This window comes from Ctenopharyngodon idella, chromosome 8 (genome assembly GCF_019924925.1).
Source record: "Ctenopharyngodon idella isolate HZGC_01 chromosome 8, HZGC01, whole genome shotgun sequence".
In the NCBI taxonomy this organism is placed as follows: domain Eukaryota; kingdom Metazoa; phylum Chordata; class Actinopteri; order Cypriniformes; family Xenocyprididae; genus Ctenopharyngodon; species Ctenopharyngodon idella.
This window is the reverse complement of record NC_067227.1, coordinates 21,302,444-21,315,899: the sequence shown is the minus strand read 5'-3', so window position 1 is coordinate 21,315,899 and position 13,456 is coordinate 21,302,444. Positions and strand designations below refer to the sequence as shown.

Below are 13,456 nucleotides of genomic sequence, written 5' to 3'. Positions count from 1 at the left end.
CAGAATAAGGGAGGACTGTGGTCCTAATGCTAATTCCCTTAAAAGGATAGTTCACCTAAAAACCTCGCACTCATGTCGTTCCAATCCTGTATGATTTTCTTTCTTCAGGGAGAAATTTAGAAGAGTTGTACTGGCTGCTCTTTTCCACAAAAATGAATAGTAACTGAACTTTTAAACTTCAAAAAAAGATGCAAAACCACCAAAAAACTGTTTATATGACTTGTGTACTATATTCCAAGTCTACTGAAGTCATAGGCTCTGTCCCAAACTGAACCCTAAAGCCCCGTTCACACCAAGGATGAAAAGTCTAACAATAACTATAAAGTTTTTATAATCATTCTAATTCTATGAGAATAGTGGAGTCCACACCACAACTATAACAATAATGACACAGCAACAATATCATTGGAATCACTTTTAGAATGTTTTTTTCCAGCTCATGAATGATAAAAAACATTGAAGCCAATCAGAATCCATCGTACTTTAAAGAGCTCGACAGACAACTTAAACAGAACGTTGTCACCTGTTAGTGTGTATACCAATATAGTTATTGTTATAGTTATCTTTATAGTTATCGTTCTTGGTGTGAACGTGCCTTAAAGCCTTCGCTGTCTTCCTCCAAGTCCACACTTTTGTGATGTCTCTTTGACTGTCGGGTAGAAGACTGCTGTGGAGCTGGTACAGTCCGATTCGATTTTTGTGAATCGAATCAACTGATTCATTGAAAAAATTAATGACTCAAAGGAACAATTTGTTTATGAATCAGACATTGCTGCTTCTCTCATGAAGAGAGCTAGGGCAGATTTCAGTGAATAGAGATGCAGCCCCATTTATCTTTGTTCAGCGAATTTTTGCAGGCAAAATTTAGTCATTTCAATAGGAATCCATGTGATCAAGAATTTCACATAAGGGCGAAAGATTTCCCCTCACAGATTTCGCATTTGGTTAAGTTGGTCATACAAAGTTGACCAGCAGAAAGCTGCTTGGTTTGAAAGTGACTTCTGTGTGAGCAGTACATCACTACACTATTGAAAGTAGACAATGAATCTTTTTTGCCTGCAAAACTTCACTAATGTGACCGCAGCTGAGATTTTGGTTGTTTTTCACACAAAGATATTACATATAAGGGCTTTTCACACTTAAAATAGTTAACCCTGGGTCATTCTAAACCCCAGGTAAACAGAATCCTGGGTTATCTTTATTCACATTTCACACTGCTCACAATATCCCCATAATAGCTATAAATATTAACAGTTAATCCTGGGTATTCATAAGCTGCTGTTTCACATTGCACATTTCTAAACCCCGTGTTAAAGTCCTTATTTGAATATTCGCAGTATCAGTGTTACTGACTGGACAAACGCAGCACGTGACCTATTTACGTAAAGGCTTCTAGCATTGCGCGTCCTCATACAACACATTGCTGACTGCTTTTCTGAGTGAACTTTTCGAACTATAAAGGTAAGAATGAAACGGTCTCTTCTTCACGCCAATTGTTCTTTTTTCCATCGCGGTTTGACATTTTTCCTATCATACACAGAAACGACTGTTTATATGCATCGCGCGGTGTTTCCGTGTCAGCCCAAAGCGCGTGAACATAAAGCACGCAATTGGTTGTCGGTAGCCAAGCATCTAGTTGTAACATTCGAACACCGCATCGTTTCACACTGTACAAGTTTGGCACCGCAAAAGAGCACCTCCAGAGCAAGGTTTCATAACCCGGGGTAAAAAGCGGTGCTAACCCCGCATCTAAATTAGCCTACAAGTGTGAAACGCTCCCTTACCCGGGGTTAAAAGCGGTGTTTAGAACGACGATAACCCGGGGTTAAGCGCAGTGTGAAAAGCCCTATATTGACTTTATTAATATATTAACCTAATACAGTTCTCAAGCCACTTTTATGATTCTTTCATGGTGCTTTTGCATCTTTTTTTTAAGCTTATCTTCAAAATTTCTCCTTTTGTGTTTTATCGAAGAAATAGTCATACTGGTTTGAAACAACATGAGTGTTAGTAAATGCTGACAGATTTTTACTTGTTTTTGGGGGTGGGGCGGTGGTAAACTATCCCTTTAAATCTCTCTTCTCTTTTCTCTCTCTCTCTCTCTTACACACACACTCATACAGCCTCTCCAGCTCCGTCTTTATATCTTGTGGTTTTCAGTACACCACCACCATCCTATCAGTTCCTCTTCCGTCTCAAATCCATATCTATATGGTCCCGTGTGTGTTTTATTGGTATCATCCAGATACCGCAGAGATCTCCCATCCAGGCCGATCAAGACTTGATTTTATCGCCATCTAGTGGCCAAGGAGAGAAAATGAGCAAATGCTTGCCATTACGTTGTGGCTAGCGTGACAGTAACTGCAAGGTCAGTTAGTATGCGTCTGATTCATGGTGTCCTTCATAGCATGTCTTTTTCATGTCATTTGACATTTTTATTTTGCATATTTTCCATTTATTTTCATAAGAATGCAACAAAAATTCTATTATAAAAAAAGAAGATTTATTTAAAACACGGTTGCTCAGTCGTGCCCCTGAAGAGCTACACTTCTGAAAGTAAACTAGATTGATCTTCAGGACCAGGACTAAGCACCCTCGATTTAAGAGATTTTATTAGCTGCTTGCTGTTTGTGACTGGACTATAACCCCTCCCCTGCTGTGTGCGCAGTGGTCTTGCTGTTGAAAGAGGGGGGGAAGGAAGATAACAGAACTAAAGTTTTATTATAAGGCCAGTGAGCCGTATCAAACCTCTCCAGGTGCCTTCTGCTTCTTTAGCCAGTGTTTACCAAAAAAAGAGAAACAAATACAAGTAAAAGAACATAAGACGTAGCATAGTAGAAAGTGTGCAACACAATACTGTTCTGCCTCTTTAACATCTATATCTTTGCAAGACTTGGTTCACGAGTTGGGGAAAATATTCTGCACACGCTCTGCGAAACTTCAGCTAAGTGAGTCAAAGTGAAAGAGAGCCATTACAAGTGCCTCATGCGATATTCCTTTATACAAGACATAGAATTCCCTCAAGCTCAAAATCAGGACCCAAAGTTTTGATTTTTTTCCCATTGTGATACTTTTTGCGTTTGTATGCTTTCTGATTCAATTTTTCAGGCCCATTTCATTGCCCTCGACATTTCAGAAAAATTATGAAAACAAGAAAACGAAGGCCTGATCGGTCCTCATCCCCGAGCCCTCCACCAATCAGCATCGAGCATCATGCGGAATCTTCATTTCAGGAGACAAAAAGAAAAAAACAAAAAACAAAAAAAGAAGAAAAAGAAAAAAAGGGCATTTTGATACAGGTCTTCTATGCATTTTGTAAGACTTACTGATCAAAAATTGCGGTAGGAATTTTTCTACCTAAGATATGAGATTCGTAATTTTGTGTACTGTTAAAATACACAGGCAGGTTGGTAAATCGAAACCGAAAATTTAAAGGAGATCCGGTGATAATCAGACATGCTGTACCACCAGCTTATGCATTGATCTTTACCTCAGAACTGTCTGAGCAATAAGTGCTATCTCTTTCTGTTCAGTGTCATACCAAGCAAAGCTCATTGAAAAGCTGAGTGATAGAAATATGCACGGTAAAATCATCTGTGATAAATTAATTGGAATGAAATGCATCCCTATAGACATACATTTGCTATTTTAAAATAATATAGTATTTTATCAAATAGATTTGCATTTATTTAAATATTCTAAAGTTACATATTATAAATCAGACATTAATTTATCACTCGAGATCTTTACTGTGCTGTAACATATCAATAAATGCTTGCATAGAAGATCACATGCGAGTTCTGTTGCCATACACAGCCTGTAAGCGTTTAGCAATTTGCGATTTCGGAAAAGTGATACAATGATCTTAAGTGTTAACACTTTAAATCAGGGCTCTTACACGAGTATTACACATACATCTGAGGTGTTATCTGAAGCTCAGAATCCTCAACCAGCCTGGGTATTGATGTTGACTTTGTACCCGATTATCCCATTGGCATCAGCACGTACTGTACAGAAACTGGGATGAGCCTTGTAAATGTTTCGTTTCGGGTTTATTTTTGTGAGGGGGAAGATTTGGATTGTTTTCCAAAACGTTAATAGATACTGTAGCATTTCCCTTACTGTAGCAGATCTTATAAGCAAGCTTAATGTATATAATTATTGACCCTGGACATGTCTATTTTTTTTTTTTTAATCCCCCAATGTCTCACATATCAGAAATATACAGCACTGTCGAGACGTGCAACATTTTAAACCGAGGTGCCCATTGGCTTGACGAGAAGCTTGATATTTAAAATGATTCTTCTAATTCAATCTTGCATGTCTGTAGTGAGTATACTAGTTTTAATAGCACTGGCCCTTACAATTGAATTCAAATGTCCCAATGGCATGATAATGTATTCCACAGCCCAGGAGGCCAATCGTAATGTTTTATAGAACATCTGTTGTCTGTTTCAAATTATTCAAATTGTGGAATCTGATCTGACAGCTTGATTGCCCCCTAGTGCACACCGTGGTTTTTGCACAGCCCTCTTTTATAGCCCTCTTCATGATGTCTTTAACAACATATTAAAAGCAAGATTTAGAGATACAAAAACCTCAAGTATGTAGTCCACAATGATAACAATTAGCATGCCCACCAAACATTGTCCCTCCCCATAATAGGTTTCCTCGTACCGGAGACAGTTTAGATCCTTAGATGTTCAGTAGTCAGAGATGTAGTCTCAAAAACGAGCCATACTCTGAGCCAACCGATATATGAATACAACAATGCAATGTTTTTTATAATAATGTCTGCAAGGTTCCTATCAGTGCAAATGTGCCATTTAAATGCTAATCAATGATGTCATACTCTTTTCCTCTACCGAGAGAAATGCAGAGGGGCAACGTTTGGCCCTCTGAGTTTGACGCTTTTAAAATGTCAAAACACGAACGGAGTGTTTCAGCTTTGAATTTTCAACTTGAATTTGCTATATTGGCCTTGTAAGGAGTCAGCCATTGTACAGAACAAGAACAATTTTATTTGTAAAGAGGAAAGAAAAGGAGATGTTTTTTATATCTATATTCTAGAAATATAGGATAAAGGTCAGCAGGGGTGTAAAGTACTTGAGCGATTGTACTTCATTACTATGCCTAAGTATTATTTAAAAACTGAATATTTATACTTTTGCAAAATTACATTTCTATATGAAAAAAGTCACTTTTTATTACTACTTAATTTAATTTATAGATCTTAAAAAGTGCATATTACACTGGTCATCATGATGAAAAACGTTGAAATTTGTCACAATTATGGTCATTTGTCCTTGTGAAGAGACAAAAGTCTTCATCTTTTGACCTAAAGCAATGCGTTTTATTTGTTAAATGCATTGTTGAAGACTAATAAACAGTTCAGTCTGATCAGTCTATAAATCAGTGTTAACTAAAACTATTACAAATGTTTTCAGTACTTGAAATGAAGCTGAATAAAATATAACATTAGATGAAAAACTTTAAAAATGAGAAATGTTGTCTTGGTAAAATATGGTAAAATAACTAGTAAAAATGACAAAAGCACATAACAAAATTTCGAATACTAAACAAAATGAAATCCAAAATACTAATCAGTACTAAATAATTATAAAATAACAACTATACTTGTGTGTCAAACAACATCTTCAGCTTCTGCTTAATTTAACGTTTAACAATTTCAAACTGTTTTTTTAAAAAAAGTTGTGTCGTATTTCCAGTACATTGAAAAATATGACTAAATGGTTTGCTCTTCACAGCTTGGGTTGCTTTGCAATGTTTCTCTTAAAAAAGCTTAAATGAGAAAATGTCCATTGTTTCTAAAGCTAAGAAGTTGTTTACTTTTAAATACCAAGTAGAACTTTTGTACTTTCACTCAGATGCGTTTTTGGCTAGATACTGTAAATCTTTGACATTGTACTCATACTTCAGTATAATTTCTCAGTGCTTTTTACACCCCTGTGTGCCAGACAGCTCAGCCCATGATAATGAAAGCAGAGGACATTCTGTTGTATAAAGGAAGTAACCGCTGCACCAGTAGAGGACCTCGCTGAGGCAGCCGCCCAGTCTGAATTCTTGACGTGATCTCTTTTTCACCATTGGTGCTGATCCTCCAACTGGCTGGCTGCGGTTGCTATTTCGCTTTCCCTCATTCAGTACATATGGAGGTCACCACTCACAAGCCAGCGGAAAGCAGTTAAAACAATTTCAAGTCTTCGGATGGGGCCAAAAAATGTGTAAAGGTTCTACTTCCTTTATAGCATAAGTGTCCTCTCCTTCATTTTGACTTAGTGTAGACAGGACTCTAAAGTATAGAAAATGAGGAAGCAGGCAGCAGTGTGTTGCAGATTTTTACCTGCCGGGTCTGAAGCGAGACCTCGAGTAGCCGTTATTTCAGTGGCGCCCTCTACAGGGAAGATGCTGAGTGTGTAAATAGCAGTCCGTAAGGGGACACCTTGAACACAGATGTACAGGTTTTTAATTGTTGCTCTTGATATGTATGAAGATACTGTATTGTTTTTGAATGCATCAACAGGGAGTTTTGAATTATGAATAATGACATGCAGTTAAAGAAATAAACCGAATAAAACTAAATAAAAGATGTTGTGTTCACTCATTTCCACTCGCTCTATAGCTTGGTTCCAAAACATAGTGAGCTACATATAGGCCACAATTGATTTCAGTTGAGTTTGGTGTGTTAGCATGTTGCTAAGCTAACAGTGTTGCTCTTAAGCCTAAAAATACAAGTTAGATTTTTTTTTTTTTTCACTGAGCTGATTGCAATGCATTCTGAAAAAAATTCATAGAAAGCTCACTAGGTTTTAAAACCAAGCAGATGAGTTCTAAAGTGCAAGTCTTGCATATTTTATATATTTTACTATCATTATTGTTACTAATGGTAATTTAAGTTTAATGCCATGTTCCCAGTAATTATCTTTAGATTCTCAACGGTGATCCAACACATCGGACTAATCTAATTTTCTTTTAAATTGCTATGGAAAGTACCTATCTCTGAAAAGAAACCTGTCAAGAAGCTTTTTGTTGGAGATTGCTAGCACAAACTATGCTAATCATCTAGGAAGCGGGTCCTCTGAATTTCAAGGCTCTGCATTTCAACAGGCGAGTACTCGCACACATCACTATGTCGCTTGGGAATAGACTCCTACACATACAACATCCAGCATTCTAAATATTCACTATCTAATGCAGAGGAAAAATGTCAAACTGATCTCTCAATCTCAAGCTATTTCACTGTTTATGTAGTCAGCTACATTCTAAAGGGCCATTCACGCACACAATGCCTTTTTTTATGTTAATGCTGAGTTTATGCTAGACATAAGCAGTGGAATGAAAAAAGTAAACAAGTTGTTTTTGTTTTTTTTAACTTGAGCGCCGCGTTTTTAGAACGTTGTCATGCACGAAATGTGAGCACAACTGTCAAAGACATCCATCTGGTGCATGTTCACATAGAAAAAAGGAATCTGTGTGAATGGCCCCTAAAGGGATTTTTTTTTTTTTTTTTTTTTTTTTTAACATTTAAAAATGCGAGATTCAGGGCAGTGGAATGAAAAGACTTCTAGAAGCATTTCTTAACAGTTGAATTTCTTTTAGCGCCATGTTTTTGCAACGCCATGTTGTGCTCGAGACTCTGCAAAAGATGTAAGACACAAATGCAAAGGTGAAACCCATCTGTTTAGCTCAAGTTTACTTAAAACAATGGAAAAGCAGCACAAGGGAATGCAAAAACGTACAGCCCAGAAAGAGTGATTTTATGTGTTTAAAGCTGCAGTCCGTAAGTCTTTCCTCTTTGTCGCCATCTCTGTTTGAAACCTGCATTTGCAGTTATTTGTGGAATTATCATCTTTACGTGGGTTGTGCATCAGCATGGCTCCTCAGCGCGGATGAATCTAATGTTTGCTGTCAGTCATCGCACTGGTGTGGATACTGTACTTTGGAATCACAGATTCTACGTCTTGAAAGTATGACATAAATAAGTAACATTTCTGCCACTTCTGTTCTGACCAACTGAGGGAAAAAAAGCATTACAATAAATCATGCTGCCAATAAATCTAACGATCGCTTAGCTTGGAATTGTTAATGTTAACAACATCAGTATTGCATGACTATGTGTATTTAGTGTGTATTAGTGTTACTTGTAGATTTCAATTTCTGTATCCACTCCGCAGTCCGAAGACTTTTGCTTTTGACTACGGGTGAATCTCCAGTTGTCACTGATGATTGTCATTTGGACCTTTCTGGATTACAATCCACCATCAAAATGATAAGTTTAATTATTGCAGCTGCTGTGAGAAAAGGCTATAAATGATCCGCCACCTGCAGCATCCTCACATGATATAGCCTACTAGCTGGGACTCCTTCTTTATGTAAACAGACGTGGCGCAATGACGCAAAGACGAACGGCTGCATCCTTGAATTTCACACGGAAACCCATCAGTACCACTCTTATCAGAAAACATTATTACAAGCTTACCGTTGTGAACCGGGCTAAGGTAAGGCGATAGTTTTGAACACTATCTGGTTATGTACTTGCTCAAATTGATTTTGGATATTTTTTTAACCAAAAAAAGTCACGGACAGCAGCTTTAAAAACACAAGATTTAGGACAGTGCAATAAGAGTTGAAACTTGACTGCTGTGTTTTTAGAAACATGCTGTGCAAAATGCTGCAGAAGACGCAAGCACAACAGTGAAATCATGTCCATCTCCTGTTTACACAGAAAAACAATGGAAAAGCAGCACAGTGGAATGCAAAAACGTGTTATGTGTGAACGACCCCAAAATCACATCGTAACAGAAATGAAACTATGATTTCTGTTATGATGCTCACAAACACCAACTTTTAACAGTCACAAATAGTGCTACTTGCATAAAGAAACTAAACTAGCCCACAGTTTAGCATTAGCATGTTGCAAAGATAACAACATATATGCACAAAAACTTTTCAATTCAATTCACATTTATTTGTATAGCGCTTTTTACAATACATATCGTTCTTAAGCAGCTTTACAGAAAATGCATGTCTACACTACAATTTAGAGTAATTTGTTATCAGAGGTAACTGTCCAAGTAATCTTCATATGTCAGAAATGGACAATTCTAAGATAATACAAATCAAGCAGTTAGGAACATTGTGTATTCATTTAACCAGAAACAATGATCTTATTAAAGCAGAGAACAGAAAATTTGGCAGTGGTGCATGTTGATTCAGAGTTTGCATAGTCTAAAATCTTCCCCTGGCAAGGGTTGGCATCATCTCTTCACAGGTGTTAGGTCATCATAAGAGGCTGGATCCAAACTGGACCTGACGTAATCTCTATACCAATCTCGAGGTATCTTTTTTTTTATTATTATTTATTTATTTATTTTACAGGAAGGCGCACAATTGAGCAGAGACAACTTTTTCAAGTATTAATTAACTGTTTTTATCAATTACTTTAAAGGGGACCTATAATGCCCCTTTTAATACGATGTAATATAAGTCTCTGGTGTCCCCAGAATATGTCTGTAAAGTTTCAGCTCAAAATACCCACAGATCATTTATTATAGCTTGCCCAATTTGCCCCTATTTGAGTGTGAGCAAAAATATGCCGTTTTTGTGTGTGTCCCTTTAAATGCAAATGAGCTGCTGCTCCTGCTTTCCAGAAGAGGGCGGAGCTTTTACAGCTCGTGCTTAGGTTGCTCAACAACAAAGCTGGAGAATCTCACACGCAGCCTGTGACGGGCAGGGCGGGCGAGAGCCGTGAGGGAACGGCGCGAGTCCGGTGACGCGAGTGATAACGTGCACCGGTCTCGAATCTCTCACGGAGGAGCTCCGGAAGCATAAAAGGGGAGCGACGACAGTGAAGTTCGAGAGACTATCAGGCCTGGATTTATTTTATGGATTTATTATGTTGGTGTGGCCGGCAGACGTCCGTGAGGTTCTGCCGGCATTACTTTCGTTTTGTTCTTTGTTTATTTTGAATATTAAAGTTATGTTTGAACGTTCGCCGGTTCCCGCCTCCTTCCCGTATCTACGAACTGTGTTACACAGCCAAAATGGCGATTGTCAGTAAAGGCGTTCAGCCTTACATTGTTCAAACCGGAGTCAGACACTGATGGAGAGACTCAGGAAGAAGTTACAACTTTTAAAATGCATCTGGACGTTTCTGAACGGTTAGTGGATACATTTATGTAACTTAGTTGCTGTAGAGCAACATCTGCTCGACTAGCATGTTAATCTTTTGTGCAAAAAAAGAAAATATCTCCCTTTGAATTGATCTTTGAGCGTCGTAACTTTGCAGACCTTGTTTAGGCTCAAACAGCAACATTACACACTAACTAAAGTTAAAAAAGTGAAATCATAATCAACCACCCCTTTAAGTAAAATATATTTTTATAATCTGCGTTTCTGTTTTCTTTTATCTTGCAGTGCATACTAAAATTTTATCACTGAAGGAAAAATTATTTTATGAAATAGTCTGCTAATGTTGTCCTAACATGCTAAACGACCCTCCCCCCTCCCCCTCTCTCCTCCCCCCTCCCCCCCTCTCTCTCTTTTCTAATTGCTCTCCTTAATTATACACTATATGCCCTACACCATGTTAACTCTGAAACGGGAGGGTGAACAGGGGCTCTGTGCCTCATCCTCCCTCCCTCTATTTTGCCCCAGCATATTGGGCTCAAAACTCAGATCACATTGAGAATTTGGCCATTTTTGACCAGCAGACTTTTCTATCTTCTGATTTAAACATCTCTCAGCTGACTAAGAGTTAATAATATGTATCTGAGAGATCACAATATCTTTATTTTTAGTCTGAGAGCGCACGTAACCTACGCCTGAGAAACAGACACGTTGCTGGGGCGTGAATGTGTGCTGCTCAGGGAAGCAGAAGGGGGCTGGATGTTGAGCACCAGGAAAATGTCATGTTGACCTTTTTAATCAGCAAGCTACAGGCTGCTTCAGATGGGACGAGGAGGGTTTGTGTCACTCGCATATGAAGCGTAATCTGCGATAAGTGCGAGGCGTGTGCACAAGGGCTGTACATTACAGCGTCTCTGATATGTTGTGCATTATGCAGTTGGCCTGGATATTGTATGTGTGTCACTGGCAGGTGGTGGACTTAAGAAATGAGGATTTTTGTAGTCCTGTGTCATGTCCTATTTCCATTTTATATTTACACGGTTTCCAGGTAAATGGAGTTGGATAAGATATCATGATAGCATGCTAGGTTTTTGATCAGGTATTGAGGAAAGTGGATATCAGCACTGTCTGGATCTAAAAAGTGTCTTTGTCTACTGTAAATGGCATTCTGACAAAACTTTTTTTAACATTTTGATAATATTTGTCAGTAACACTTTACTATATTACAGTAGGTCTTCAACCAGTGGCAAGGTTCATTTTAAGGATAGTGTAAAATGGATAGGCCTATTTTTCCCTGTTCACAGGTTTTTCCCTAGTGAAGGACTTGAGATGCCATTAGCCCTGAAGTAAACACACACTCATCCTCTCATCTTTTTTCATCCATATACTTTAATGACAGGCTTCTGTTCTTTAAGCATAGAAAGTAAGATTTACATTTATAGTTTTGGCAGACATAGGGTGTCAGAATGTGACTTTATTCATTTTACAAACCAACTGTTGGTCCGTGTCCAATCCTCCCTCCTGCCCTTTGTTTAATGGAGCACGGCCACTGCTATCTAAGCACTAATGTCACTGTCAGAACGAGACAACAATTGGACCAGACCACATGAAGCCACCACAGCTCTGTAAAGTCTGCAGAGCAAACATCAGATCAACTGTAAAACCGATGTGACATGTTGATGAAGCTCCTTATATAACACGCTGCTTCTTGTGAATGAATAGTTAAAGAATAGGAAATGTTCCTAAAGCATTTAAGAGGGAATGGAAACCTCAGTGTGAAAGAACAAACGCTGCGGTTGCCCTGTGGGGAGAGAGAGGAAGAGATGGGGAGGGCTGAAAACATGACAGTAGTTTTGAAGCTCAGATCTTCACAATGTTCTCCAGCTTTCTCTTTCTGACTGGTGTCAGAGACATAAAAGAGCACAAGAGAGATGAAAAACAGGAACGAAAGATATAAGGGAATGGGATAATGAAGAAGAGGGAGACCATACAGACAGAGACTGGATAGATTGAGAGAGAGAGATGATGGATGGATGGATGGATGGATGGATGGATGAACAAAGAGAAAGAGATGGATGACAGATGGATTGAAGGATAGATACACAGACAACTAGAGAAAGAGATGGATGGATAGATAGATATCACAATTAAGATGCATCAAAATGCACAGAATTGTGCAGCTGAATAATTAAGGCTTTGTGTGGGAGAGTAAGAAATTAAATGGATTTCTCTCCATCCCTCTTTTTTTTTTTTCCCTCTGCAACTCTTTTCTCCTCCGCATGCACCTCTTACATAAACACAGTGGATATCAGTATGCTCTATATGAGCAAAGCGTGCCCAATTCGCCCATGTAGAGCGCAGACTCTCATGCGCGAACACATTTTCCATGAACTTTAAGAAGAGGGCATAGTGAGCTGATGAGCCAGAAAGGCATGGATTGCTAAAGATTCATCCTGGACCAGCAGAACCATGTAAACTTTAGATAGCATTCTTGAGCATCATAGGTGATTCTCACTAGTTTTGTAGTACATTGTGGGAATTTGTCACTGGAATAGCTTGGACAATAAAACGGTCCTTAAAATGACTGCCTCCCTTGATAGTACACTGACTATTGAACTAGGGAGATGATTGAGATGCTCTAGGTTGTATAACACAGCTAGCACAAGCTTATGCATGGCGTGCTGCATCGTATTAGATTCTATTAAAAAACTGTCCATACAGATAATTCTACCCTGAATGTGGCATCACTGCGTACTGCTACTAAATAGATAAATTAAGCTCTAATGATAAAGTAAACCACAACATACTAGTGGTCTGTCCTTTTCCTGCATGTGCTTAGCACATCCCTTTCACTCACACACAGTTCAGCTGTGACTAAGGCACGGAGAGAGAGAAAGAGAGGGCAGGACGTGTGGGTGGAAGTAAGAAAAAAATGGATGGTTTAATGTGGGTGCTGAAAGGAGTGAGAGCATGAGAGTGATTCAGCACATGAAACGTCCTAAAACTGCTGTAAAAGGCAAAAGCTACTTGTCCGCGGTTTTTGCTGCAGTAGAAATTAAAACCTCAAATAAAATATTAATATTGGGCACTGTCATCATTTTAAGATCGCGTTAGCCGGGCAAAGCCTGATTTTATATTCATGTCGTAGGCTAGGCTACCTGTTGCTGTTTGAAATTTAAATTTTGGGCTGCACTGAATGCGAAATATTGCCCCAATGTGTAAATCCGTTCTTGCTTTTTCTGCACCACACAGCCTACGGTTTGAGTAGTGAGGTGTATAGGAGAGAGAGAGAAAGAGAGAGAGGGAA

At 38.6% G+C, this 13,456-nt stretch overlaps 1 protein-coding gene across 2 annotated transcripts in view; it reads left to right on the top strand.

Annotated features, from left to right (window-relative positions):
* magixa (MAGI family member, X-linked a) overlaps positions 1 to 6,608 on the top strand; it is a 57,306-nt gene extending 50,698 nt beyond the window's left edge. For both annotated transcript variants that reach the window (XM_051903745.1, XM_051903744.1), the window contains one exon: positions 1 to 6,608. This exon is cut by the window's left edge and continues 761 nt beyond it. In XM_051903745.1, coding sequence (XP_051759705.1) covers positions 1 to 27 — 27 coding nt within the window. In that variant the 3' untranslated portion in view covers positions 28 to 6,608.
* Positions 6,609 to 13,456: the final 6,848 nt, after the last annotated feature.